Source organism: Sander vitreus, chromosome 1 (assembly GCF_031162955.1).
Source record: "Sander vitreus isolate 19-12246 chromosome 1, sanVit1, whole genome shotgun sequence".
In the NCBI taxonomy this organism is placed as follows: Eukaryota; Metazoa; Chordata; class Actinopteri; order Perciformes; family Percidae; genus Sander; species Sander vitreus.
In genome coordinates this window covers 24,384,655-24,412,509 of record NC_135855.1, presented here as the reverse complement: position 1 = coordinate 24,412,509, position 27,855 = coordinate 24,384,655, and the positions used below count along the sequence as shown (strand labels likewise).

The following is a 27,855-nucleotide window of genomic DNA, read 5'->3' as shown; positions in this document are numbered from 1 at the left end:
GACGTACATAAACATAGATAAACTAACATGAGTTTGACATTTTGGGAAATATGCTGAAGTAGAGTACACAAGAGTTGGCTGAGAAGATTGATACCACTCTTTGAGAGTGGTATCAATCTTCTCATCTAACTCTCCACCAGAAGTGAGTGTAAATAAGCAAAAAAATATGAAGCTGCAGTGAGTACACAGCTGTTTTTCTACTTCAGTGCAGTTTTTTTGCAAGTGTACCATTGCCTTCACACACACACACACACACACACACACACACACACACACACACACACACAGTTTCACACATGGTTTCACACACACTTGGGCACACACACTTGGAGAGAAAGTGTAGACTTGGAACTGCTCTGCGCATCATGATGACAGCAGCCGTTCTCGATGGACTCCATTAACTTCAGGTCAATATGACTTTCCTCCATCAGCTGGACTGACTGTTCAGTGGGATCGCTGCAGTCCGAGCCTCCGCTGTCCTCTGCTGTCAGAGAAGGAGGGCGGCTGCTGGTACCGGTAGACAGGTTGGTCATCTCTGTCTCGTCGTGAGAGTAACGACCCGAATCACCGGTGGCATGGCTGCCCTCACTGTTGGAGGAGCCCTCTGAGTCACCGGGACGCCAGAGGAGGGCCTGCAGAGTGGTGGGCTGGTCTGGAGACATCGACAGCTCCTCTTCATAGGTCAACACCGTGGTACCGGGCTGATAGGAGGCGGTGCCTTGTCTCATATTCTACAGCACAGAGAAAATGTTGCTTCAGTTAGTCTAAGTGTTTATGGTTCGTTGGTATAGTTGCAGATAGCTGCAACCTATCTTGATGTCACAAGCGAACCTGCAGGAAAAGATCTTATTCTGCCTTTGCATGCTATCAGTTTTCCAGTCTTTAAGGCAGTTCCTAAAAAAAAACTATTTATATTAATAACTCATGAACCAGTTTCCTTTTCACTTAATTCTGTCTCTCTTAGAGTAACTTTTAGAAACGATAAAAAAAAAAAACTTTATATATGATCCTGACATCGTTCATAATTCTCACGTACACTGGATTCATAATTACTATAAAAGGAGCACCTGAGAATACACTTTAAATATCAAAATTCACTCACAAGTTTAAGGCCTTCTTTGTCTGAGTTGACTAAGTAGTGCTTATTTCAACCTCCAACACACACCATCAATCAAATAGGTCTGTTTAGGTCTGTTGAGGTTTGGGTCTGCAATCTTTTATTTATTTTAAAAGCCAGGTTTATATGCAGCCTGAGGCTCAACTCAGGACAAGAAAGTCACTTGTAATTTACAAACACTGGTAAGCAATGAATTGTGGAGAGTTTTTCCAAGTTGCTGATGACAATTTAACAAGCAGGACTCCTTACTCTTAATCTTACCTGCACTGCTTTACTGTCCTTTTTCACATTACTGCTGAAGGAAAACCATTTCTCTTTCTTCTCAGTGCTGGGCTGAACAGGGCCGAGAGAATTGATAATGAGATTTGTTCCACCCTACGAGTGTAAAGTAAAACAAATAATAAAAAAAAAAATATATATATATTTTAAAGTATGAAAAGGTATGAGCCATATCCAGTACTGTACTGTAAAATTAATATGATGAAAGTGATAATCTTGCAACTACATGTTATGTGAATAAATAAAAAACTTGTTAAGGACCTTGGCATCAATGAAATGGTTTTCACTCATCATTGGAACGCTCCCATCAGCGTTCTCAGCTTGTCCGTGAGAGCCCAGATGACCTGCAGATGTGTTCACTCCTTCTCTAAGCGTTTTAACTGCTGAAAATTTCCTGTAGGCAAACAAACATGACGTCACTACAGACAGAGGATACTCAGGGAAACTGGGCTTCTGCTCTTAAACAATATTTACTGGCTATTGTTTCTAAGTGTTCAGACATACTAAGTACCTGCTTTTGCCTCTGCAGATGATGATGAAAGCGCAGATGATGATGCAGATGAGAGCGATGCAGACTCCCACAGTGATCCCTGTCATTGACTTTTGGTCCAGGTGGTAGAAGCCACCAGAAAAGGCTGTGAAGGGTCAAGGGAACATTCTCAGATTATCAATCTTTTTTTTCAGATAATTTTTTGTGCATTTTAGGCCTTTATTTTATTGGACAGTTGAAGACATGAAAGGGGAGACAGAGGAGGAATGACATGCAGCAAAGGGCCGCAGCTCAGAGTCGAACCCACGGCTGCTGCGTCGAGGAGTGAACCTCTATATATGGGCATGCGTTCTACCAGGTGAGCCACGCAGGAGCCCCCGATTATCAATCATTTGTGGTGCAGTCTGAAAAAGCTTGATCTATTTCAAGTTCTGTGACGGAAGACCGCAATCCTAAAATATGAAGGGATTCTGTCAGGATGATGCAGATGTTACCGACCTGTGGACTGTGTGGAGCCACGAGAGAGCTGGGAATCGTGACCAGAGGTGAGATCTGCTCGGACCGTCAGCTCCACCGTATGAGAAAACGGCCCATCACCCATGTTGTTGGATGCAGAAACTTTCACAAAGTAAATCTGGCCAGGCTTCAGGTTCTCCAGCAGTGCCATTGTGATGGTTCCTGTTGGTGAGATTAAACTCTGGTGTTTAACTTAGATTCGACAGAGAGATCTGAGGAGTAGTTAACCATAGTCATCATAAATCAACCAGAGTTTAGAATGTCAACACAAAGAAAGCGGAAAATGACGTCCAGCGGATCTTCCGGCGGCAACGGAGCAATTCCCTAAATTAATCATCGTCGATATAGACTACGTGTTTAAATACTGCACTGAGTGGAAATATTTAAAGGAATAGTTTAACAGTTTGGGATATGTGTTTATTCGCTCTCTTTATGAGAGTTAGATAAGAAGGATACTCACACGTCTGAACACTAAATATGCAGATGGAGCTAGCAGCAAGTTAGCTTAGCATAAAGACTGGAAACAGTGGGAAACAGCTAGCCTGGCTCTCTCCAAAGGGAACAAAATCCACCTATCAGCACCTTTAACGCTCATTCATTAACGTTATGTTATATCTTGTTTGTTTAATCCATACAAAAAACAAAGTGTAAACCTGACAAATCACAGAAAGGGAAGAAAGCAAATAAATTGCAAGTTTCCCAAACTGTCCAACTTTTCCTTTAATCTCCAAACGTATTTAACCAGCCTGACATAAGAAAAAATCCTGAATAAACACATGTAGTTTTGTTACTCCAATATGTTACTGTCATGATACATGCATACCTCTGACTAACCGGGACTTTGTGATGCACTGAAAGACACAAAAAAATCAATCCTCGTGGCTGAGAGGTGCTATGTGAGAGAAGAGCAGGGAGTCATCAGGCGATCAGGGCTATACACATTCCCTTATCCAGTGAAATGAGTTACTGATTTCCATCATTTGATTTCCAATGGGCCATTTGTGTGGGACAGGAGGAAGTATTTGTGGTTCCCCCTGCACAACTGTATGCAATCTTTCTATCCACATTTCTTTCCACACTCCTTACCTTCTTTTTGCAGCACTTGCCATTCCCCAGCTATCCAGGCGTTTCTGGAGGCGTACAGGATGGTGTAATGTGTCACAGCTACACTGGGTTCATCTGGGGGTTTCCATGAAACCAACGCTGTGTCCTCTTCAATTAGAGTCACTTTCACATTAAAAGGGGGCTGAGTGGGAGCTGTGTGGGGGCGGATAAAAAGAACAAGGTCAAAAATATATATCATGCAGCAGCAGCAGCAGCAGCAGCAGCAATAACAAACTCCTGGTACACAGAGATATAATTAATTAGACTGCAATGTTTGATAATTTTGCACTCACCGTCAGGGAAAGTGCTCTGATAGACCACAGGGCTCCAGGGGCTGGACAGGTGGTCAATGTGAAGGCGAATGGCAAATTCATACTTGGTGTTGGGCTCCAGATCTCGCACCAGGAGGCTCTGCTCACTCCTGCAGAAGAAAGAAATAACAGAGGCTTTTAAAGGGCCAGTTCATTCAAAACATTCAGCTTTTTCTTTTGGCTAGACGAGGATCTATCATCCAAATCAGTTCAATGTGATTAGCTGAGGTTTGGACATAGTTTTGTAGCTCACTCCAATAAAATTCACTCAATGGCATTTGTGTGCCGCAGAATAAAAAGAAATACATTCAATGACTTTAACAGCTTGTGTCTTTCATGATTTAGATATTTATCCACATATGCTATCAAGTTTTACTGCGTTTGTGAACTGGTCCTTTAATAAATGTTCTTGCCCAGCAGATGGTGATATGGAGCTGTGCTGGCAGGGGGGGGAAGAGAGAAACAACTGAGAGGTTCTGGTGACCAGTCAACTTTCCCCAACAAGTGTGAAGACAGTATATATGTTGTAAAGAAACTGTTTTGGTCATATGATACAGCTAAGCTTGTGAAATGTCAAATTATTGTCAATACCATGATTTGATGTGAAGATAGGAGCTGAACTGTGGCATGAGACCAAGTCATCACACAGTAAGATAAAAACATACAGTTACATGAGTTTTACACCTGGTTTCACTTTTCATAAAACATCCCCCTCTCCAAACAGGAAAGCATAATACAGTAGTGCCCACACATTTATTAAAGCTGCACTAATCAATAATATAGCTCAACACAATGATTAAAACAGCCTTAAATGAAAAACTGTATTATAAAGGAATTCTCACGTCTGCAGGTAGAGCACCAGGGAGGCGTTCTGCAGGCCTACTGGGTTGCAGCGGACTGTGTAGTTGACCGCATGGCTGGAGGTGAAGGCTGGTCGACCCCAGTGCAGAAACACAGCGGTCGAACTGTTGGTCTTGGTGTACACATTGTGTGGAGGAGGTGGAGGGGGCACCAGGCGATCTCTAACAGCTGAGAGATACATTAAGGGTAAAGTTATTTATTGTTCAAATACAAGTGACACCATCGCGCTTCAGACACACTTACAAAATATCTTTTCAAGTATATTGTGGGACTTACAGACACATCCAGGGGTGCTGATAGTCTGGTCTGCCTGGTAGCCTTCTCCGACATAATTATAAGCCAGGAGCTTAACGTGGTACTTCTTCCTTGGGTCTGCATTAAGAAAGAAAAAAAGAAACCAAAATGTCTAAATAAATCACATCATAGAAATGTGAAAAACACCAAAGGTTCTTCTTACTGCAAAATGCATCACTCTATGTGCAGTCTCAGGCTACATTTACATTGCTACGTTTTGGTTTTAAAGCGGAGTTTTGAGTCAAACGCGATCTCCGTGCACAAGTGTTTTTAGCTCCAGTAGAATAACTAATATCTGTTTAAACTAACACGCACAAACCGCATATATCATCAACATTCTCGTATACTGGGCATGTGCGTGCCGGGGTAAACAGGAGGCAGCGTGTATACTCCACCCGTTGCTGGTAGTTGCCATGGTAACCGATAAGACCCAATCAGGCAGCGAAATGTTGGCGTCAGTGTTGGTGTTGCCAAAGGTCTCCGTTTGTGGCCGTTGAGACAGAAAAACAACCAAACCAAAACGGGGTAATAAGTGTTTCTACAGTTTAGGGGCTCTGAAACGCCAGAGCAGTGTGAATGCGAGGTGTAAACGTAGCAAAAGATATTCGTTTTTAAACCAAATCGTAGCAATGTAAATGTAGCCTCAGATCTGACTTCAGTAAACATCCATAGAGATTTATTCTCAACACTCAATTATTTACCACCGACCACAACACCAAGACAGATGACAATGCGATTCCTACAGCTAACAGGAAGCAGGGGTGATACATGAAAGAGACCAGGGCTGTGTGGGTGTGGGGTCAGTGAGGTTTTCTGGTTTGATGGTGTGGTGGGAACCAGAGGTGAGGTATAGTGCGACAGATGCTCAGTGCCGTAAGTCCTTTGGTCAGTTTCTGCAGCACTCAGGGCAGCAGAACAGAAGAGCTTCACTATCCATCACACTGTCACCCCGAGTCTTTTGATAAAATAAGAAGGCCCTTTCTCCGGCCCCAGTCAGGCTTGCTGCTTAGTGGTCAGTGGCCACTCCTATTCAGGACCAGAATCTGGGGGTCAAATCGACGGACAAAATCCCCTGGGAAGGACATCGCTGACAGTCAACAGCAGTTGCAGGCCTCAGTGACCCTGAAGACCCTGCGCTGAACAAAAGCCCATCTGACCAAATGTTCCTTTTACCCCTAAAAGAATAATGATCAGGGTCTGATTTGAATGTTGCATACAATATCAATATTGTGAGTCATACCTTTCAACTCTTACAGTAAAATAAATGCACACTGATCCCCAACCTCTTTAATTCATGTTTCTCAAATACTTGGTCACAGTTTGGTGGGAAGATGAAAATCACGTTTGCATACTATTTATGCTTGTCAAAATACATTATTTCTAATCTATGATCTTAAAGTAAAATATGCTGCAATAGATACCACTCAAGAACAACCTATCCAGGCATGTTGGTTACAGAAGTGCATAAAGAAATGTATAGCTCAAATATGAACATATGCATTTTGCTCAACTTGACACTAAAATAATCTTGACCCTATTACTATTATGACAGTCCTCTCTACCCTGCAGAAAACAAACAAATACACTTCTATTGCTATATGAGACATGTAGGGGCTCTTGAGACCACAGGAGATTAATTTGTGTCCATGGAGGTTAGAGAAGTTTAGGAGGGGTGGAGTCCAGCTACTTGCACCCCCATGCAGCCCTGAGGAGTTTCACTGGAGCCAGACCAGGGCCAGCAGGTCAGGCCGAGATTAAACTCTGAAAGAATCTGAGGTCACGGGTGTGGAATATGAGATACGTATCTTTTCTTCTTATCTCTTTTTTTGCTCAGAGATTCTAAAACTTTATATGGCTATTTGTAATGACAATTAGAGTATTACAGTACTTTTTATACAATCTCCACCTTGTTATCCAGAGTTTTCTGCCTAGTTTGTTATGCCTCAGTGTCTACCTCGAAAGAGGAGCAGGCACATAGTATGCACCTCTACCCAGCCCCACAATACAATGGGCCTGCCATAATTATGCAAAAAAGTAGCTCAGCAAGGGGGGAAGCTGTGACATCTAGGCCACAACCTTTGACATGGAATCTGGGCAAGCTAAATCCTGCAAAAGGAGGGGTGATAGGGCTCTTTCCGAAAGGGGGGAGGGTCAAGCAGAGGAAGTGAGTGGAAAAACAGGGAAAATACAAGAGTCAAAATGAAATGCCATTTAATAAGTGATGACACAGTGTTCCAGTAATAAGAGAAAACTCAGAGAACAGGTTTGTTTCTCACTCACAGTGGACCTGACACCTGAAGGCTCTTACCTTAAAACATTATATGATTTGACCATGTACTACCACAGATAAGAGTAGTCATTATTCATCAAATGTATTATGCTTTTCTATAAGATTCTTAAATCAAGGATGCAACTAACGTTTATTTCTATTATCAATTAATCTGTTGACTATTGTTTTATTTGTGAAACATCAAATGTTCGTACCACAAATTCTCAGAGACAAAGTTAACTTTTCCAAATGTTTTCTTTGGTCAAACCAACAGTCCCAAACCGAATGATATTCAGTTTACAGTGACATAAAACGCACACAAAAGCAGCAAATCCTCACATCTTGAAAGATGGAAACACTAATGTTTAAAAATGTTGCTTGATGAAAATACTGAAATGATGAATCAACTACCAAAATGAATGCCAATCAATTTTCAATTAATCCACTAATTGTTTCAGCACTTCCTGATATAGCAGTGTAAGCAACAAAATATAAATGTGGCTGCATTACTACACATCATATTCTTAGAGTGCTGCGTTCTGCTCGAGTTTCCATTCCTTGAGTGAAGACATTTTCCTGTTATTCCCACTGGGATGCATCTCACATGGCCTTACTCCCATAAATTATGCTGTTTGTATTAAAGGGCATATTTGAGCCATTTGTGGTCACCCCTATTTACAGCCCAAATGCAGATCCTGTTGGCCCCTGAGGTTTTTGTTCTGCCCTGCGAAAGGCCCCCCAGGCCGCAGCAAGTCAGGCCTGAACAGGGGCCGTAAATGTCAACTCCTGCATGAACCCTCACACCAGCATCTATCATCTCTCGCTCTCTTTCCTTCCCCTCTCTCCTTTGCCCCTTACTCACACAAATCAACACACAGACGCATGCTGACACACACACACACACACACACACACACACACACACACACACACACACACACACACACACACACACAAGTTAAGCACAAAATTACTTCTCAAAATGATGGTCAGAATACAAATCTAGTTTTTACACTAAGGCACACTTTGCCTTGTGTTTAATAATAGGAGTGGACAAGATGTACATAAGATGGCCTGCAGCTATGAGATAATAAATCTATAGTTGTGCACACAGCGCTGCCTGGTGCCAACAGGTATGAGAGGTATTTAAGCCTCGACTACGACTACATGTTCATCTCGTGGGCCAAGCAGAGAATACACATGTGAGGAAAGGTCACATCACTGTGTCATTTATACCCAACTGGAGCCTCTCAAACACATTCCTGTCTCTCAGGGTGTGCTTTCAATCATCCGGATGGGTCATAAGTGATAATTTAACAGCCAGCTCAGAGCATGTCCTTCTGCAGCCGTACACAGAGCTGAATCAGCAGTACCCAGTTTTGCCACAGCTGACAGTTCAGAAATCAATGTTATTGGCAAAAAGGGATGGCTGCTGTTGGATTACAGGAAATACTATTTACAGTACAAATAGATTTAATTTGCAAAGCAATCCCCTGCTGAGAAAATTCTACAGTCAGTATTTGGTAGTCTAGAACTATACTAGAATGCATCAGAAGTAATTTACCAAAAAAAAAAGGAAACTCTCATTGTACCGATGTTAGGGAAAAATTATGATACATACTTTTTCTCTGATTATTATTAAAACTGTTTGCATTATAACAAGACAAAACACTGTTGCTGCTGTCACTATCTGGTATCTGGAAGCCACTGTCTTGTCCTTGTCTGGAGCACGGTGTGATGCTGAGGAAAGAACAGGCGCTCCTTGACTGAGATAACTGACGACATCGACCCTTTATTATGACTATAGAGTTTTATCACATTCTACGTTGTATTACAAAAGCTGTTGTAGAAAGCTTTTCGTTAGGTCATTGTCTGTGCTATTCTGTAGTGCGGAAACTGACTCCTTGTTGGGTTCTCAAGTAAAATGAACTTTAGTATATCTTCAGTGGTCCTGTCTATTATTTGATAATGTAATTATTCTAACAACCGGAGAAGACCAAAATATTTGTCAACGCAATGATTGAAGCATAAAAGTGCAGGAAGAGAGCAACATGAACGCACATTACAAACAAAAAAATATTCCCACGAGATAAACTACTTCCCAATGTTATTTCACTGTTACAGTACAACAGAGAAATTTGAATAAACTGAAGCCCTGTCCACTCGCTCTTTTTTTAAGATTATATTTTTTGGGCATTTTTTAGGCCTTTATTTCTATTAGGACAGCTTAGACTTGAAATGGGGGAGCGAGAGAGGGGGAATGACATGCAGCAAAGTTTCGTCAAACCCGCGGCCGCTGCGTCGAGGAGTAAACCTCTATATATGGGCGCCTGCTCTACCAGGTGAGCTAACCAGGCGCCCCTGTCCACTCTCTTTCCATTCAGGTCATGTGCTCATTTGTGAGTAAATGTCAACATTACTAGTTGTCATTATTTGATGAGACCAACTTGTAGTGAATAACATGTTTAGCAGAGACAATCACAGCATTTATTCAGAATTAAGTAGTCCAATATTTTATCTAACACTTCCTAAAATGAATATTCCCTAATGGAATATCATTGACGATACAGAGTAGTTACTATGCTACACGTGTGGATCAGAAGATCTACGGTGTGCTCCAACTCTTCCCCTGATCACCTTTAAAGCGAGTCAATGTAGCCTTTGAGTCAAGAACATATTCTTCCCCTTGCACATGAAAAGTGACACTAATTAGCAATAAAATGTATCCTGGCTCAATTCATTAGGCTCAGATGTTTTGCTTCCGACAGCCTTACTTGGCCTGGTATGACCAGCAGCTTATGGTGACTAATGTTAGCAAAGTTTAGATACAGTAGATGTTGCTATTAAACTGACATTACTAACTTTTCTCCATTTGTGCTACCTGTATTTTAAACATATATCAGGATTGCCTCTAAATTCATATATCTGTTTACATTTCCCTGTATTCAATTTATTAGTATATAGTAAAAGTTTGATTTCAAATCCTTTTGAAATCAAAATCTTTCAAAGATGTTAAAACACCTCTTGTATGTATTACGCTATATCAATAGATTTGTGTTTAATAAAGTAAAGTAAAGTTAGTAAGTAAAGCTAAGTAATGTCTTGAAGAAGGAAGTTATAATTAGTAAAAAGCATTTAGTCAGATTCCTCCCAGCACAGCAGGATTTTCTCTGACGCAGGATGTGTTGCCACACAGGAGGTCAGATGAGGCATTTTACACCTCTCTCCTTGTGCACAGTGCTGCAGCTAAATTCATGAGAAAGAAATCTCAGAACTGCCGCCAGATAGTGAGCTCTCAAGACATGCTCATTGTTTGGCCTACAGCTCAGTAGGTGAGAGGCTGCATTTCCTTTAGGTCTTGGGTAATAAACTATCTTTGTGGCTCTCGAACAGCCACAGCTTCAGAAGCCAAACACAATGAGATGCTTTGATGTCAATGCTCCTCCAGCAACGCTGCTCAAAGCAGTCATAAAACACATAATAAATCTGCCTCCACAAAATAGCTTTCCTCTCTTCAAAACACAGCCCTGCAAAGCTCCTTTATCAGAGAGGAACAATACGATGATTCTTTTTATTCAGCTAAAGCTCTATTTTTGATGTTGCTAATTTTGTTAATTGGCTTAATATTTATCAGCAGCTTCCTCTGTCTCCTAGAACATTTAGAACAATCTGATGAAGGAAGAGCACTCAGACTGCAAATCTCTTTATACACACCAATGCAACCATTATGACATTTACATAAAATAATAATAATATGGAACATAATTAAAACACAAATTGAACTGAATTTAGTGAATTTGTTTATGTTATTTAGTTTTGAAGATTTTATCAAACTAGCATCGCAGGTATGACTTTATAGTTAGCTAAGTCAGTTTAGTAGTTATTGTAATTTTATCAGTATTAGTGTTCATCATTATTAATGTCAATATCATCAGTAGAACCATTAAAAGTAGTGGTGTTTAACCCATTGAACTAAATATCTAACTAACTAAACGCCTGCAGCAGTTAGAGTTAACACCCAAAGTAATTTATAGTGCCTCCTCATCATTCTTTCTTTCTTTCTGATCCCGTTCAAGCACAGAGCTTTCTGATTAACAAGTCAGCTGCTGACCACCTGGTTGACCCCTCTAGTAACAGATGGTCAGATGTCCGCTGCATTGGCCTGAGCCCCCTCTCCTCTCTCGCACAAAAAAGCCAAAATAAATGTGACCTAAAGGCCAGAAGAGCTGTGATATGTCCAAAACACCATCGAGCAGCTGCTGAAAAGACACACACACACTGAAATCCTGCACAGAGCTTGGGAGGTCATGGAAGAGGGATGTGGTGCTGTTCAGTTTCAATGCTCTGCTCGACACATGACGAGACTTAAGCTAATTAATCACTCATAAGCTTAGCTGTCAATAAATGCTGCTGCTGGTTTTTACCACCACAAACTATTTTAATATAGCTTGAGTAAGCTTAAACATTTTAAATGACTATTAAGACATGCAAGCTTTAATTATAAAATAAGAACAACTTATAAAATCTTTGGGAGTGTCTTACACTTATTTGTAGAAATATGTGGGTGCATGCTCCAACCTTTCTATGTTGTCATAGATACTCTAATATGCGAACAAGAGTAGTTTAGCTACCTAATGACCCACTATAACCATTAACATACTGTATATGAAGTGTTATAAGTTGTGCTAGTAAGGCCAATAATTACACTAGTTTAGGAATGAATGTAGATAGCACAAATATACTTCTTCACAACAAGCAGTATTGATAGGAACTTGTACTTTAAAGCACAAACAAGTTGTAGGAGTTGTAAGAAAAGTACTTTTTTTTCAGCAAAATGCAAATCTATGCAGCTAGATGCTCTAAAATCTTATCAGATCATTCACTGTAAATATGAAGCTTCTGTCGTGCTGTTGAGTGCTTGTGTTTACAAAAAAACAAACAATGAAAATACTGTCCTGTGTCCTGCATACCAGGTACAGTGGGAGCAGGTAACTCAAATGATCTGAAACAGAACTCACCAAGGCCTCCGATGGTGTATGTATTATCCAAGGCACGCAGCTGAAGCGGGGCCCTCTCTGACTGGCTCTCCTCATGGTAGAAGAGTCTGTAGCCTTGAACACTGACTGAGTTCCTGGGTGGCAACTGCCAGCGCGCCAAGATAGTGGTGCAGTTTAAAGGCTCCAAATGCAGCTCGGGAGCCATCGGAACTTGAGAGAGAAGAGTCAGAAAAATAATTTAGATAATACAATTCCGAGATGGATTACAACACAAGAAAGTATCCTCAAACAGTCTTTTCAGGTTCATGATAACAAAAACATTTTGGATAAAAGTCCATGTGATTAACTGTAAATAAAACAAAAACAGTGCTGCTTCGTAGACGCTGTTCTGCTGTGTATTGGTATCATCAGAAAACAGGAACTTGTTCTTAGAAAATTGGAATCTCTTTACCAAGTTGTTTCCAGTGTTTATGTGAGGGACAGAGGAGGTTCCTGACCAGGAGTTTTCTTTGAAAAGTGAAACTACCATCTAAAGCCTTACCAGCTGTGTCACACTCAATGCAAACCAGAGACAACCACACTAGCAGTCAGGGGAGCCATTTCACACATTTTTTTTAGGAATGAGGGGAATAAAGTTTACCAACAGAGCACTCCTGTCTGAGTTTAAACTGGAGACAAGAGGGCAATAGAGATGGGTAGGAAAAACAAATCCTCCCCTCCCCCATCTCAAAGCTTCAGATGTGGCTCTAAACAGCCATATACCCTTTCCCACCCAAAGGCCTGAGCTCTTTATGACCCATGACTGAAACCCTTCCAATGTTACTGACAGTGCAGGGCAAAGGTCACACAGTAACAAACGGAAAGCCTTAACAAGATTACGAGTGCAAGCCTCTCTCTCGTCTTAAGCACAAGAGAAAAGTTCTGTGATAATTCAGCTTTTTGCGTCAACTTCCTGTATCTGTGTGTGTGTGTGTGTGTGTGTGTGTGTGTGTGTGTGTGTGTGTGTGTGTAGATGATCATATGCTGTGCCTGCATGTTTGAAATTCTGAAAATCACAAAATCTTTACTTCATCTTAATTAAATTATAAAGGCAACTCTTCCAAATGTTGTACCTCGAGCACTGGATGCCTTCGGAGTACGGTGGGACGTCCAGACAGACTGCTCACCCCACCCAACGCTGGTGGCAGCAACAATACGCAGGAGGTAGATGGTGTCAGGCTGCAGGTTTTCCAGGAGATACTGGGTCTTGTCTGCAGGTAGCTCTATCTGTGAGACTGTATTCTCAGCAGTGGTGCGATAGGACAAACGGTAGGCGGAGACTCTGCCACGACTCAGCTTCCCTGGAAGGGGCTGCCAACACACCTGGATGTCCATAGGACTGCGGCTGGTGAGGCTGAGTTCAGGGGCACGGAGTGGAACTGTAGACCGACAAGACAGACAGGTTAAGATCAAAAGAACTCATGTGAGCCAAAGAAAACAGAAAAGTCACCCCAAATGCTTTGAATAGCTGTTCCTTCTGTACTAAAAAGGAACAGGGTAACCTTAGGAATGGATTTTGAAAGCTTCAACTTTTCCCAAACATATTAGATTACTGTTGAATGTATTTTGATAACCATATACATTCAGTGGCCTCCCCATGAGCGAATTTAATTGGTACATTAAAGCCTGAAATCAAGAGCTTGAGTTAAGCATGAAAAAGAGCTTAAATAAACATGAAAAATGTCACCTGTGTTTAAATGTGTAACATACTGCACCAGTCCAGAGGCAAGGATTCGGCAATAAGAAGATAATATACCCTAAGAGGTAATATAACTTTGTCAACCATTTATATCGTAGCGATCGAAGGAATATATTGTTTGTGACCTTCACTAACTCTATGTCACTAATCTAGTCTCCTCACCATCCTCAAGAGTGTGCTGAAACACATTGTCCGACATACGACTGGCTCCCATGGGCATGTAGGCCACCACGTAGAAGGTGTAGTTGCGAGCCGGCTCCAGGTCATCAATAATGTAGCGAGTTGTATCATTTCCAATGACAACTTGATATTCCTCATTGTTTAATCCTGGACAGATGACAAGATCGTAAAAAGAGTTTTATATCAAAATCTACCAAATCAATACTACTTCTGGATGAGTTCTTTTTTCTAAAAAGCAATCTGCCCTGTCTTGAGATAAAGAAAATCTGTTTTTTTTTTGTATTTCAATTTTTTTGAAGCATTTGTTTAGATAAATTACAGCATATTAAACATTTAAAATATATATAAACAAAGCAGGAGATCAAAATCCTACTCATTGTCAAGTCCACAGTTACAGTTAGCAAAGTCAAAAGATGTATTTGTCCCAGGGAAAAAGATTACCTGGTCTGATTTCTGACTTGGTAAACAAGGTACTTGAGGAGTAAACAAAAAAGCTTTCTCCGTAGTCTGAATGTCTCAGTGAGCCTCAATGAAAAGTGTAACAAAGTCTGCCTTCCTGTCCAATTCACACCCTCCCATGGCCCTCACAGAATACACACTTTTGGACACTCCATCACACGGGCTAATTAGTTCCTCCTTTCATTAGAGCCTCCATTTAGTGCTGAGCTCTGTAACCTCAGATAATGCAGAGCGTACTGTCTGAAACTCTGTCAATGTCAATGAACAGCCATTCTCTGTGACTGGGACCAAGGACATTGTGTCACTATATCAAGTGCAGAAAAATCCCAGACAGATGCCAATTATTCAGAGAATTTGTTTAAATTGTTCTTTTTATGTTGACCTCCTTATCTCCAACAAAATCCAGCAGGTGTTTCTTTCTCTCTAGTTGAATTCTGTACATTTCACCTCCCCAATGGAAGTCAGTGGCATTATAATGAAGTGCAGTGCTTGAATGAACAAGCTGAATTTTTTTCTCAAATGTTGCATTGTTTGAATGTGACTCTTGTTGTCAATAGCAAGAGTTCCCAGGAAAGCTGAAAGGCTTTAAGACTTTCCTGCTGCCACACTACAGCCCTTGTGCTTTATGTGAATAGTTTTGTGTGCATCCTGCATTTTATCAGCCAAAAGGAAGGGACCCTGCATCTTGAAAGGCCACACGGCTAGGATCTAGGATAGAAGACTACTGAATTGAATTGCATTGCATTGAATTGACTTATTCCTGTTCGTCAGAGAAAGCCATTGTTCTTCCTTATTTTGGAGAGGAATTTCTTTTTTCTTCCCTTGACCTCTGCCCACCAACATAAGCATGAACACATAGTCAGCTCCCACAATATACTTTCTAGACAAGAAAAAAATCTGGTTGTGTGGAGTAAGAAAGAAATTAAGACTGTCTCCCACTCCTCATTTCTGCTTGAGGCTAGCGGATCAAGGCTACATTAGCCGCTACTAGCATAACACAGCCAAATCTCCGACCAAACTGTCGATGGTCTGGTTGCATTGCGAGTAATGTAGGTGCCAGGTTTTAACAAGGAGTAATAACGGACATAAAGACGATAACTACGATCTTTTTTGTTGTAAACTGTCTATTATGCATCCAACAGTGTTATAGGAGTGCAATGCTAAATCAATGGAGTTCTCTATTAAAGGCCACTTACATGAAATACCTAAATATATTAACAGTAACCTTCCACTAGATATAATATCCCTGTGTGACAAAAAGACAAAAACAATCTGATCCTTGTTGTCTCTTGTTTGTTTTTTACACACCACTCACCTTCAGCCTTCATGTAGTGCACTGAGTAAGCAATAACTTTATCTGAGTTATACTGAGGCCTCTCCCAAGCCAGAAGGATGGCGGAGCTCGACACAGTGTCAGCTCGGAGATTCCTGGGAGCACTCGGCCGATCCTCAGACATCACCACAATGAGCCTCGCCATGGAGAGGACCGACCCCTGCTCGTTCTCTGCCTGGCACTGATAGATGGCATCGTCCTCAGGGATGATCTGGTTGATGACCAGTTTGCTATTGGACATAGACACACACATAAAGAGTATGCACACAGATGGCTTCATCCTGAGACTCCTTTACCAGGGTGTAATCATTCGATAATTACCTTTACCAAGCACTGACAGTTGAATAAGCAGCAAGAGCAAATTATAGGGAAACTAACTGAAACCCCATTTGCACTGCTGTAAATTATTCAGTTTCTTTTCCACTGTAGGGAGAGTTGTGAATTATTTATTTAAATTGGCCACCAAAGACTGTCAAAGGAGTGTATAGTAAAACAGTAAAAACACTAAAAGGAGTTAAGGTTCCTGTTTTCATTATCTCTGTGCATACATACGCAGATACATGTGACTGGCCAGAAAATGGATTTATGGATCTGAAGAATTATCCTTTAAATGGAAGGAAGAATATACCTGTTGTACATCTTAATTCGACCATTGGATTGAACTTTCTCTCCATTCTTAAACCAAGTGATTTCAGGCGTTGGAACTCCTTCAGCTTGACAGACAAAGCGGGCGGTGCCAGCACGTGGACGGGTCAGGCTCTCTGGCCACTCAACCAAGGAAGGTGGTGCTTTAGAAGAAGAACATCAATGAGAAATATATATATATATATATATATATATATATATATATATATATATATAATGTTTTCGAATTATGAATTACTAATATAAAATCCAAACTATGAATAAATCTTTACCTATCACAGTGATATTGGCTGAAGCGACTGTATAGTTTCGTGTGCCAGGAGTGGTAGCTCTGCACATATAGACTCCTCCATGCTGAAGTTTGATGTCTGTGATAATGAGGTTGCCATTTCCCAACACTTTTGTGTTGTAAACATCAATAGACTTGCTGTCCGCTCTGCTCCAGGAGATGATGGGTCGGGGATTGCCTGTGGCCATGCACTCCAGGATGGCACTCTGGTGCAGCGACACTGAAATGTTCTGTGGCCCGGCGATGACGCGTGGCCTCTGGGGAGGATGGGGCTTGGGAGCTGTAGTGAGAGGGAGGAAGACAGCTTTAGTGCATGTGGTGTGATGTGACGGACATCGTAGATTTGAGTGAAATGCTATCTCTGTACTGTCCCTTTAGCGAATAATTAAGCATTTCAACTATTTACCAGCGACACAAACCAGTTACCTTACTGTGACATTGCAGTATTGGTTTTAATATGATAATACTTTTCACAATTTCTGTAATAAAATGAATTATAAAACACCCATCACAAATTCCTTTTGCATCGATTTAGGTAAATGTCTACAACAGCTCTATGACGGATATGTTACTATTAAACTGTATGTTGATGCCCTTTACACAACACATTTGCAAAAAGAGAGCTGGTTGACACACCTGGGGTGACAGTGAGGGTGGCCTCCGTGCTTCGGCGGCGGCTGGCAATGTTGGTGACGATGCAGCGGTAATTTCCAGCATCTGCCCGCTGCACCCCGTGGATCTGAAGAACACCACTGGGCAGGACTGTGATTCTGGATGACAGAGATATGATAACAGCATTTATCACTTACAATACGGTGCAATTACACACCAAATATTCACAAAACTGATAATTGATAAGAATAGATCCAATTTATATTCCATGTCCCGCTTTAAAATATCTGCTGTCCTTTAAGTATGTAAAAAAATTAATACTATAAAGTTAAACTGAAAACAACAGAGTGCATACCTTTCAGTGGCAAGGGGTAATGTGACCCGATTGAACTCCCAAGTGATGATGGAAGGAGGGTGTGCACTGATTTTGCAGGAAAACCTGGCGACTGAGCCTTCACTCACCACTATGGATGTTGGCTGGATTGCAAAAGCTGAAATACCTGCAGCAAAACAGAGCAACAAGAGACACATGTTTTTTTCCTTTATCTTATAGTGTGTCAGAATGAGATGGTATACTGTCTCCCAGAATTAGTAATACAGCTTTATTTATCAACTTCTCAGGGTTCCGTGCGACGCTTAGCGCCGCCCATGCAGATTGTGAATGGTTTAAAGACATGCCAATAAAACAGCACTTTCTCTCCCATCCCGGAATGCTGTGTGGACTAGCCAGACCCTCCTCCGCAGCGCTATGGACGAAGGTCTGGCAATGCGAGACTACTATTAATATAACTTATATCACTATTATCTGTACTATTAAATGCTATTATAAACATAAAGTGTGTGTGTGGCCGGTTCTACAAGTTAAATCCAAAGGATGATTATCTTGTTATTATCTATTTCTGAATTATTTCTTTCCAAACATATTGATGTATTTCATAAATCCTCCATCTCAGTCAAATCCATTGGATGTCAAAACAGAAATGCCTATTACCTAAAGCTACAGACCAGAGAGTGCTGCAGGAAGGTGATGACTGGAGTGGAACAGCTACATCCTGCATGGATAGGGTTTCCTTGAAACTGAACTGTTGTCAGCCACCAGCTGAGCAGCAAGCAAATGAGGCCCAACATTAATGACAATAAGGCTTTTTATAGTAAACTGAAAAGCCAACAGACGTTTATGCATTTTATAATGATTTAAGTTGTTTTAGCCCTTTTTGTTAATGAATGCTCTCTTTGACAGTGGTTCCTCTTGGGCAGTAAAAGTCCTAAAAGCCATTAAGGCCCTCACTGCTGTAGTGCCCCCATCTGTGCTCAAAAAGCTGCAGAAGCCTGAGGTCAATCATTTGTTAAGAGAAATCAATTGCACTGCTGTGATAGAATACTGAGATTACCAGAAAACAGTAAGCTTCACAGGAAACACGCTAACATTTAATTCATTGTCATATATCAAATAATCTATGGTACAGACAGAGATGGACAAATCAATAAATTGCTAACTGTAAAGCTAATTAAATATTCCCTAAGTGAGTAACTAAACATCAAGCAAATATAACTCTTTGTTTTATGCAATATCCTATTATGGTGTAAATAAATACAATATTTAAAGAAAACATAAAACCAAAGGGGAAACAATTATTAACAGTGAAAATACATAAATGCCTGACTCGCACATTGGCAAACATAGTTCTTTGTACTGAATGGGATATCCAACATCCTTATCAGTATATTTTTCTACAGAGACATGCAACACCATGCCGTGGTAACCTGTGCTTTCGAGAAAGTCTACAGGGAATCCCTCCACTGCCATAAACACTGTAGAGTCTATGAGGGTCATGATGGATGGCTGTGTGTAAGCAGTGCTGCCAGGTGCTGTGGTGCTAAACAGCATGAGAGCTCTCACTGCCAAAAAAAAACATTCAGTGATATATGACTTGTACACAACTGACAGTGCCTTGCCTTCAAATCAAGCTGACATTTGTAGAGGAAATTAGCACCTCATTTTGGCAAAGGAAAGAGTGATAGCTTTGGTTGCTGAGACAGAATTATGATGAATTGTATTGCAACTACAGACCAATCTCCAAAATCCCCTTTCTTAGTAAAATACTGGACATGGTTGTTTACAAACAGCTGCATAGTTACTGCATTAGTCTACAATCTGTACAATGTGTTTCACCAATCTGGCTTCAAGACTAACCACAGCACTGAAACAGTTCTAATAAAAGTAGTTAATTACCTAAAGATCAACAATGTTGCAAACAAACATTCCATCTTAGTATTTCTAGACCTGACTGCAGCCTTTGACACCGTTGACTGCAACATTTTACTCAGTAGATTAGAAAATTAAGTTGGTCTATTTGGCTCTCTTCCCATCTAACAGGCAGGACATTCTCTGTTTTCCTTGACAACTTTAAAACCGTCAATTTTAACATTTGCTGTGGAGTCCCACAAGACTCAGGTCTAGGCCCATTACTGTTAACGTTTCCGTATATGGCTCCACATGGTTCCATCATACAGACACAATGTACAAGCGTATCTTACCATTCATATGATGGTGACACAGAATTATATATTCCACTTTCACATGATAACCCCAGCCCTATAAATTGGTAGGCGCTAAAAGTCAGAGAAAGGAGATCCACTCCAAACTGATCTCGCTGTCTCTGAAACCAAGTGAGCAGGTTAGAAACCTAGGTGTTATCTTGGATTCAAAGCTTAACTTCACAAGCTAGTATAACTTGGACAGCATTTTACCACCTAAAAAATATTTCCAAAGTCAAATCCACCTTGTCTCAGTCAGACGCTTACTTGTTTTTCTACTCATTTCTTATTTTATTTTGTTAATAATTGTTTTGTGTGAAGCACATTGAGCTATACTAAATAAATAAACTTGTATTTTTGGGTTGCTGGGTCTTTTTTTCATTGTCACAGTGCTGTCATGGGACCTGTTACAAGGGAAATGAGAAAAAAGTATTAACTCAAAATGACTCTGTTTATTAAATAAATGGATGTTGTTTATGGCACTTCTGTTATCCAGACTGTGAGGGAACATCCCAGGTATATGCCTAATATTGTTCTTGCCGGACAAGAGGCAAACTCTCGTCACAATCAGGTTCTTTCGCCATAGACACATTTAATTAACAATTAATTAAATTAGTCCTGAGCTCAGCTTTTACCCCTCTTAGCGCCACTGTGGATCTTTGATGTGAAGACAGAATCACCGAGAGGCATTCAAACCCCCTCCTTCACATGCACACCCTCTCCCACCCCCAGTGTTAACGCAGACTCTTAGAAAAACGCCATTAATGTGCTGAAGTGATGTGACTGCAGGGCATGAGAGATGAGCTGCACTGATCCTCTGCCTCACTACTTTGCCTTTCCATTCAATCAAATGATGCTCGATTGACAAACAGTGGGACGGTCATTGATTATTGATGAAATACTAAGACAAGGAGGAAAATCTGTAACTGATAGGATTTATTGAGCATTGGCCAGAGTACTCCAAGCTTAAAATAAGAGGCTAACCTTCTGCTTTGAGCAATGATGTTTGCCAAGGGGCATCTAATGTACAGATGAAATTATCAAAGCAAATATAACAAACTGTTTGTGCTTTCCTTTAACTATCTGCATTCAGCCATCTATTCTTTGTGTTACTAAATATAAAAAGTGTCTCTGTTTATTCCACCAAAATATATGAATTTAAAACCTTGGGTCTTGTTTGCTATAACATTTTAGCCAACTAGAAGACTAGAAGAAGAAATTCCTCAGCCTATTCCCTAAAAGCATGAAGAAAACAGTTCTGACTTCCCAGCAATCTCACCTCTCACCTCTGACCTCCACAAATCCTGGCTAGCACCCAACTCAGAGCCCCTATATGACCACCCCAAACCAGGACTACTGCTCCTTGCAAAATGCCTAGAAATCACTCACTTTGTTCTCCAGCTGCCATTTCTTAAAATGCTGTTTTGTAATAATATCCTTTTCTGCTGTATCGATGACATCTGCCAGTTGCTGCTACTACAACAAATAAAACAATATATGTGGTCCAGCTGTTGCATGTTGAATCACAATGTTAAAACTAATGTCATGCTTGACATAAAGTGACAGCGATGTCCAGAAATCAAAATTCAAAGCCAAAGATACACAAATATGAGTCCACATGCCTTCCTGGTTTATTACAGTACATTCTCCCTACAGTCCAAACCTGAAAAGTAAAGATATATTTGCAACAGATGGGCCTGCTGATCACTAGCAGCTCAACAAACTGAAGGTCAGTGGACAAGTCAGGCCCAAACAAAGGTTCACTTAATGGCAAGTTCCCACTACAGGACTTACAAATACCAGGACTTAGTTTAGCCCTCTCTCTTCTGGTTACTGTGGTCACTTTCTTAGCCAAGATACAGCACAGCAGAGTCTACCTGCATGTGAGCTTCAAACACTGACAGCGCTGTCATAGTGATAAACACTAAACCACATTTTAATCTCATATTAAATATACACTTTCTATAGCCTACCTGTAGTTCTTATTCAGTTAAGGGAATAAACTGCACACACGATGGACAAGATATCATGAAATTGTCAATCTGTTTTCACTTAAAGGAACAATCTGAGAAGATAGCCACATCTAAAGTAATTCTTCAACTTCCTAACAAACGGAAATGTTGTCATTAACAGTCAATGACGGTACGTTCACTTCAATCTGTTTTTAACATTTTGGATGACAGAAGCCATTTGTGTTCAGTTATGCTATGTTTAGCTATATTGGATGGATTTGATGGCCCCCAACCATCATCCCCAACCCAGCCCACCTCCCAGGGCCCAATCTTTTACTGTAGGAGAGAGCGAGACATTAAAATTGATCATCTTCTCCTGATCCTGCAGGCTGCATGCTAAATTGATGGTTTTCAGCATCTTAAAACCTTCATTGAATCACTGAAACAACCCTGAAAAGTTGTACATGTAGGCCTACTCTTCTTATGTGTCATATTCCTGCAAACTGGAGTGCACCACATGGTTACACCAAAATAAATGAATTCTACATTTACTCATTCCACAACTCCTACTAATAACACTGCTATTTCCAATGATCAGTGACCCCCACTGAACATTAGTAAAAGGCTCTTGGAAAAAAAGAGGGGTGGTAAGCAAGAAACAGAAGAATGCAAAGCTGAAAAAGCCCACAAATCAATCACTAGCTGGCTGGCAGATGTGCTGCTGCTACACAGGCTGCAGGACAGTCAAGTGACCACTGGCCTGGCTGACAAAGAACTATTCCCATGAGCAACATGACCTCTGAAAGCACTGAGCGGGAGGTGGGGGAGCGGTGTTGGAAGGAGCATTCATCCCCTCCTCCAACCCCTTATCTCTGCTAACATGTTTTCCAATCATTCAACAGCAACCCTTCACTCACCACACACAGTGGCTTCATTGTCTTTAATCTCCATATCATAACATGAAGTTGGAGAAGTCAATCTGTAAATTGCTACATTCTGTTCAGTTTTATACTTTGTCATGGTGTATTAGAAAAATAAGTTGATGGCAGATAACAAAATAAAAGTTGTGTTATAATAAGACAAATGAGAGAGAAAACAAAAGTACACCCCACTGATGACTATTGCAGCAACTGATAAAACTAGATCATTGTAGAGCATTGTAGTAAAGATTTAGGTCCTGTGCTCTGTCTCACTGCCCTCCATCTATTGAACAATATAAAGAAACCTTTGACCTCCGGGCCTGCCGTTCAGGGGAACCATGGTAACCTTTAATGTCCAGCACAGGAGAAAAACAAGATTCCAGGCTTTGAGTTGTCTCACTTCAGGCAATTTCATTTATTCACACCACAGCCCACACTGTGCAAGGTTTGCTTTCGTCTTATTGGGGTTTTTAATTGTGCCGAGCCAGTATCATTCCTTAGCAACTAAAAATAATGCTGTGGTCCTGGCCTGGCTTACTAAGGACACACCAGTAAGGATAAATAAACGTTGTACATGAACAGCAGCAGCACCTTCAAATAACTTATTTAAAGCTCATTCTGATCCCAGCTTTAAATATGAATAAAGTGAATAATACTCTGTATAAGAGAAACATAACATCTGTATCTGTGAGGATGACCTACTCCCTACCAGAGCTAGTGGAGTGGATCATTCAAACAGATTACTCTCAATGACAGTTGCAAATGAAGTGGTCACCACAAAACAAGCACTTGACTAAATTACTTGTCATTCATCAAGCAGCAACAACATACAAGTTAAGCTTTTTGTGGGTAATGTTAAGTTATGTACCTTATGTACCTGCGATCACATGGTGGCCAAAAAAGGAAGCTAACTCAGGAGGCAATCCCTCTACTGAAATCCCCATCAATCTGAAGTCTGTTGACAAAAGTCACATGGTGAGGCTCATGTGTCACATTCCTTTTCATCGAGGCCAAATCCTTTTTCACCTTTGTGCTTTAGCAAACCCAATGTTTAAGGTTACCCCCTCATCACCATCACATTTCTCAAAGAACAACTAGCAGGACCAAAGTTTCAACACATAAGCATAGGATTAAAAAGCTCACCAAGGGTACCATTCCTGCAGACATAAAACATTGTCTTTCTTACCACATTTTCTAAAGGACTAGCATGACACGTTACACTATCCATCTCAGATTAAAATATGAAAAGACCTCAGGACACAGTGACACTGGGATCGAAATGTTCATAATAAACTAAAAAATAAAATTATAAAAAAAACAAATGACCACATATTGCCAAAATCTCAAAGCAGACTGAGCAGGTCAGGCAATTGGCAGAGAGCCATGCTGTTAAATGATTGCCACCCTGACTTTTCAATGAAAATGTAAACTTAGGTGGCCGGGTTGGCTCAGTGGTAGGGCCTGTGCCTCTATACTGAGAGGTTTATTCCTCGACGCAGTGGTCCAGCGTTCAAGTCCAACCTGTGACAAATTTCCTCCATGTCTTTCTCACCTGGCTGTCCTGTCAAAGATTGAAGGTGAAAAAGCCCAAAAAATAATCTTAAAAAAATGTAAACTCAGAATCAATCTCTGATGTTTAACTTTTACAATTAATGTAATTAGCCTTTCAGTGGTGAACTGGTCCAGCTGTTCTGTCCACTGATATGAGGACAAACAATTTCCTCCAAAGAAACTCTTTTCTTTTGCGAGCATGGTGGCAATGTGGACAAAAACGGTCAGAGTGAAAAGCTTTTCACTCTTTTATCGGAGTGGTGAGGCAGAAAACTATTCTGTGAAAAGCCTCCAGCCCCTACTGACCTGGTAAGACCCGCAATAAAGTTTGGTCATTTAGACACTCGGGGTTAGGCAGTGGTACTGGGAAACGACAATTCACATTTGTGTGTGTGTGTGCGTATGTGTGTGGGCACACCACTCTCAACAACCCCCATTGCAACCTCTGTGTCCTTCAACTGGGCATTTCTCAGGTATGTGCAAATTTTATGAGCTTCCAGATAGACCCTCAAGCAGGTCTAAGTGCCATTTTAAAACAAACTAGTAAAGCTTACTGGCAGACTTTATCACCTCTTAACTTCAAACTATAAAGCAGATAAACCACTCAATTAATTAATAAACTATATAAACTTTTTAAGTACCAGAAAATATCTGAGTCACAACTGGGATCTCTACCAGAGAGCATCACATGTAGTTTAGTACAACTTCAGAATACAGTTATGCACACATCTAATTGCACTTTAAACCAAAGTTCATTAACAATTATTGAGAAAGGGCAGGCAAGGCAACTCATTAAATTCATATAAAATGAAATTTCAGCAATGTTAAACGTGCAAGTTTTAGTAGAGGGGAACACATTGCAGGCGGGGTAAAAGGGTTAACATACATTCTGCAAAAGTGACACAACAAGATGCATGGCCCATGGTGTGGGAGGAGGGGATATAAGGTCCCAAAAGACCAACTCTGCCTGAAGCTTCTCTACTCCCCCCTTTAAAATACGAGGCCAACTCGCACAGCACTGGAGGAGAAAGCATTCCAAAAGAACAATTCCTCAAGCGATCAGGGTGCAATAACATGAAAGCCCCAGCCTGTGAATAGGGGTCATCTGCTCTTTAGCATTGGAGAGCTGGTATCCTGGACAGCTCCTGACCTTTTAAATCTGCTGCCCCTTCATTAACACACCAATGGGCATATTCCGCTTCCAAACAGCATCTTTTGGGAACTCTAACTTTGAAGACCTTGTCTCTCTTCCTCCACTGCTACCATCAAAGCTGCCTCGAATGCAACACTGAGCAGCAAAAAAAAAACTAAATAAATAAAATAAACGGTAATGTGCATAAATTGAAATCTCCTTGGATGATTCATGCAGGGAGATTTGAATCTCACCCAGTAATTATTACAAGTAAATGGTAGCAAACAGCCAGAATACAAGACATTAGACTCTGCCTGCACATTATTAGAGTTGTCCATCACTTACATACAATCTCATGTCCTCAACACTGTTATGTTTCTAATGTGACTCCAGCATGATACTCACTTGCGATTGTAAGACGGGCTTTCTGGCTCAGGATTGCGCCATATTTGTTCTGAGCAAGGCACTGATAGAGCCCTTCATCTGATTTGTCTCCTCTTCTGCTCTCCACCTCTGAAATATAAAGGGAGCCATTGGAGAGTAGGTACACCCGTTCGTTCTCCACCACTTTTACTCCGTTTTTGAGCCATCTGACGTCGATAGGTGACTCTCCGTGCGCCTGACAGTCCAAAATAACAGCTTCTCTCCGTATAGCAGTGACATCATGGGGTTCTTTGATGAAAAATAACTCGCTAAAGCATAAAACACCTGTAGAAAGAGAGAAGAAAAGCATGTGAGGTTGAGGGAAGGTGGTTATCAGCATGGGGCCAGCACTAACAGGAGTCCAGTAAAACATTTAAAGCATTTATACACTGACCTAACTACTGACTTAAACTAATTTGAAAGGTGAGTTTTCAGTGAGTAATTACACTTATTGAAGGCTGTGGCTCAGTATCCTCTGGATGGGTATTATTTGTGTTTATAGTCTCAGATTGATACAAGTGTCACACTAACTAAAACGCCCTACTAAGATGAAATATCACATATGAGAGGCTTGGAGGTCTACCTGTACAGTAATACATATATTTTATTTTAGCTTTCTTTCTGCACCACTTTAATCCAATTACTTATGGCTCATAAAGCCACAAGCTGAAGGTGAAACTGTTGATCATATTAGTCCCTTTAGTTTTCACAGAAACCTATTACTGAACTCTCAGCATGATCTTAATGTAATGTTTCATTAATGTGACCTTTATAGACCTAATATAAAGACACAGTGTCATTCTTAACAGGCTATACTTTAATATATCAACAGAATACATCGCATGTTCTTTACTTCCAATTCAACTTCCAACATGACAACCTGCAACATTTTCTCGCAAATCAAAGGAAGGGACCATTCATAAAGCATGGTCATAATAAGTCTCTTTAGTCTTTCCTGAGCCATATAACACCAGCGTTTGATATTAAATTGTTCTTTGTTGGACTGACATACTGATCTGTCATTTCAGCTCTGTAATTGGATGATCCTGGTAAGAAGATCACATAGTCACACTGTAACTAAATACTTAACAATATAAATACTGTCATTTTACTCTTGCTCAGCTAAAACTACTCATGTTAAGCATCAATATGACCGTTAGAAGTGGCAATTTTTGGGGGAATATTCACAGCTTTTTTATACCCTTAATAGTATCTCTTTATATTTATGTAACTTAGTATTGAACAGTATTGAATTGAAGTAACTATATTTAAGTTAACACTCCTAACAGTTAGAGCTGGTTAAATTGAGTGAAACCACTGCTGGAAAATATTATAACTGTTAACTAGCCTATTTATTAACTTTATATCAAATCTAACGTTAATAGCTGACGGCAAACATTCGAAGAATAAAATGCCGAAGTTTTAAAGTTAACTGAAAGTTGAATGAAGGTTAACTTAGCTAGCTAAAACACGACGGATTCTCGGCAGGACACCGGCTTTGGTCATAACGTTAAGTTACAGAGGCGCTTTAAACTAGCTAGCTAAGTGGTAACTTTAATTAGCTAAACGTTACTTTAAAGGTCTGCGGTCAGCGCCTGTTGAGGATCCACAGTCAAACATGTAAGGTAAGTTAGGTTACGGACAGTCAGAGTGATGTTCCCATAGATATAGAACAAGTTATTTTGTTATATACATATATTGTTCTATATCTATGGATGTTCCTAACAGTTTGTCAGTGTTTTAAATATCTTACAAGACATAACTGAAAACGTTCCATACCTGAGATTGGAAGGAAAACGACAAAGAACAGCAACCGCTGATATAATTTCCTTTTGACAGGCGCCAT

General features: G+C 40.5%; 1 protein-coding gene across 1 annotated transcript; it reads right to left on the bottom strand.

Moving 5' to 3' along the window:
- Nucleotides 1-302: 302 nt before the first annotated feature.
- prtga (protogenin homolog a (Gallus gallus)) lies at nt 303-27,855 on the bottom strand. Its single transcript, XM_078257633.1, has 19 exons — nt 27,789-27,855; nt 25,992-26,294; nt 17,849-17,993; nt 17,518-17,651; nt 16,865-17,161; nt 16,576-16,735; nt 15,930-16,177; nt 14,138-14,302; nt 13,350-13,655; nt 12,259-12,447; nt 4,955-5,050; nt 4,660-4,846; nt 3,800-3,927; nt 3,489-3,659; nt 2,385-2,564; nt 1,908-2,031; nt 1,658-1,790; nt 1,379-1,492; nt 303-731 (listed from the first exon to the last, which is right to left on the bottom strand). Exons 1-19 carry the CDS (start codon nt 27,853-27,855, stop codon nt 303-305), a joined length of 3,576 nt encoding a protein of 1,191 aa, XP_078113759.1.

Bases quoted from the DNA above. Each gene is read 5' to 3' on its own strand.
- prtga (XM_078257633.1), bottom strand. From the start codon at position 27,855: ATGGCGCCTGTCAAAAGGAAATTATATCAGCGGTTGCTGTTCTTTGTC. The intron at 16,736-16,864 runs GTAAAGATTTAT...CTTCTTCTAAAG, and splicing joins AGCCAATATCACTGTGATAG to CACCACCTTCCTTGGTTGAG. The intron at 16,178-16,575 runs GTATATTCTTCC...TATGTCCAATAG, and splicing joins CGAATTAAGATGTACAACAG to CAAACTGGTCATCAACCAGA.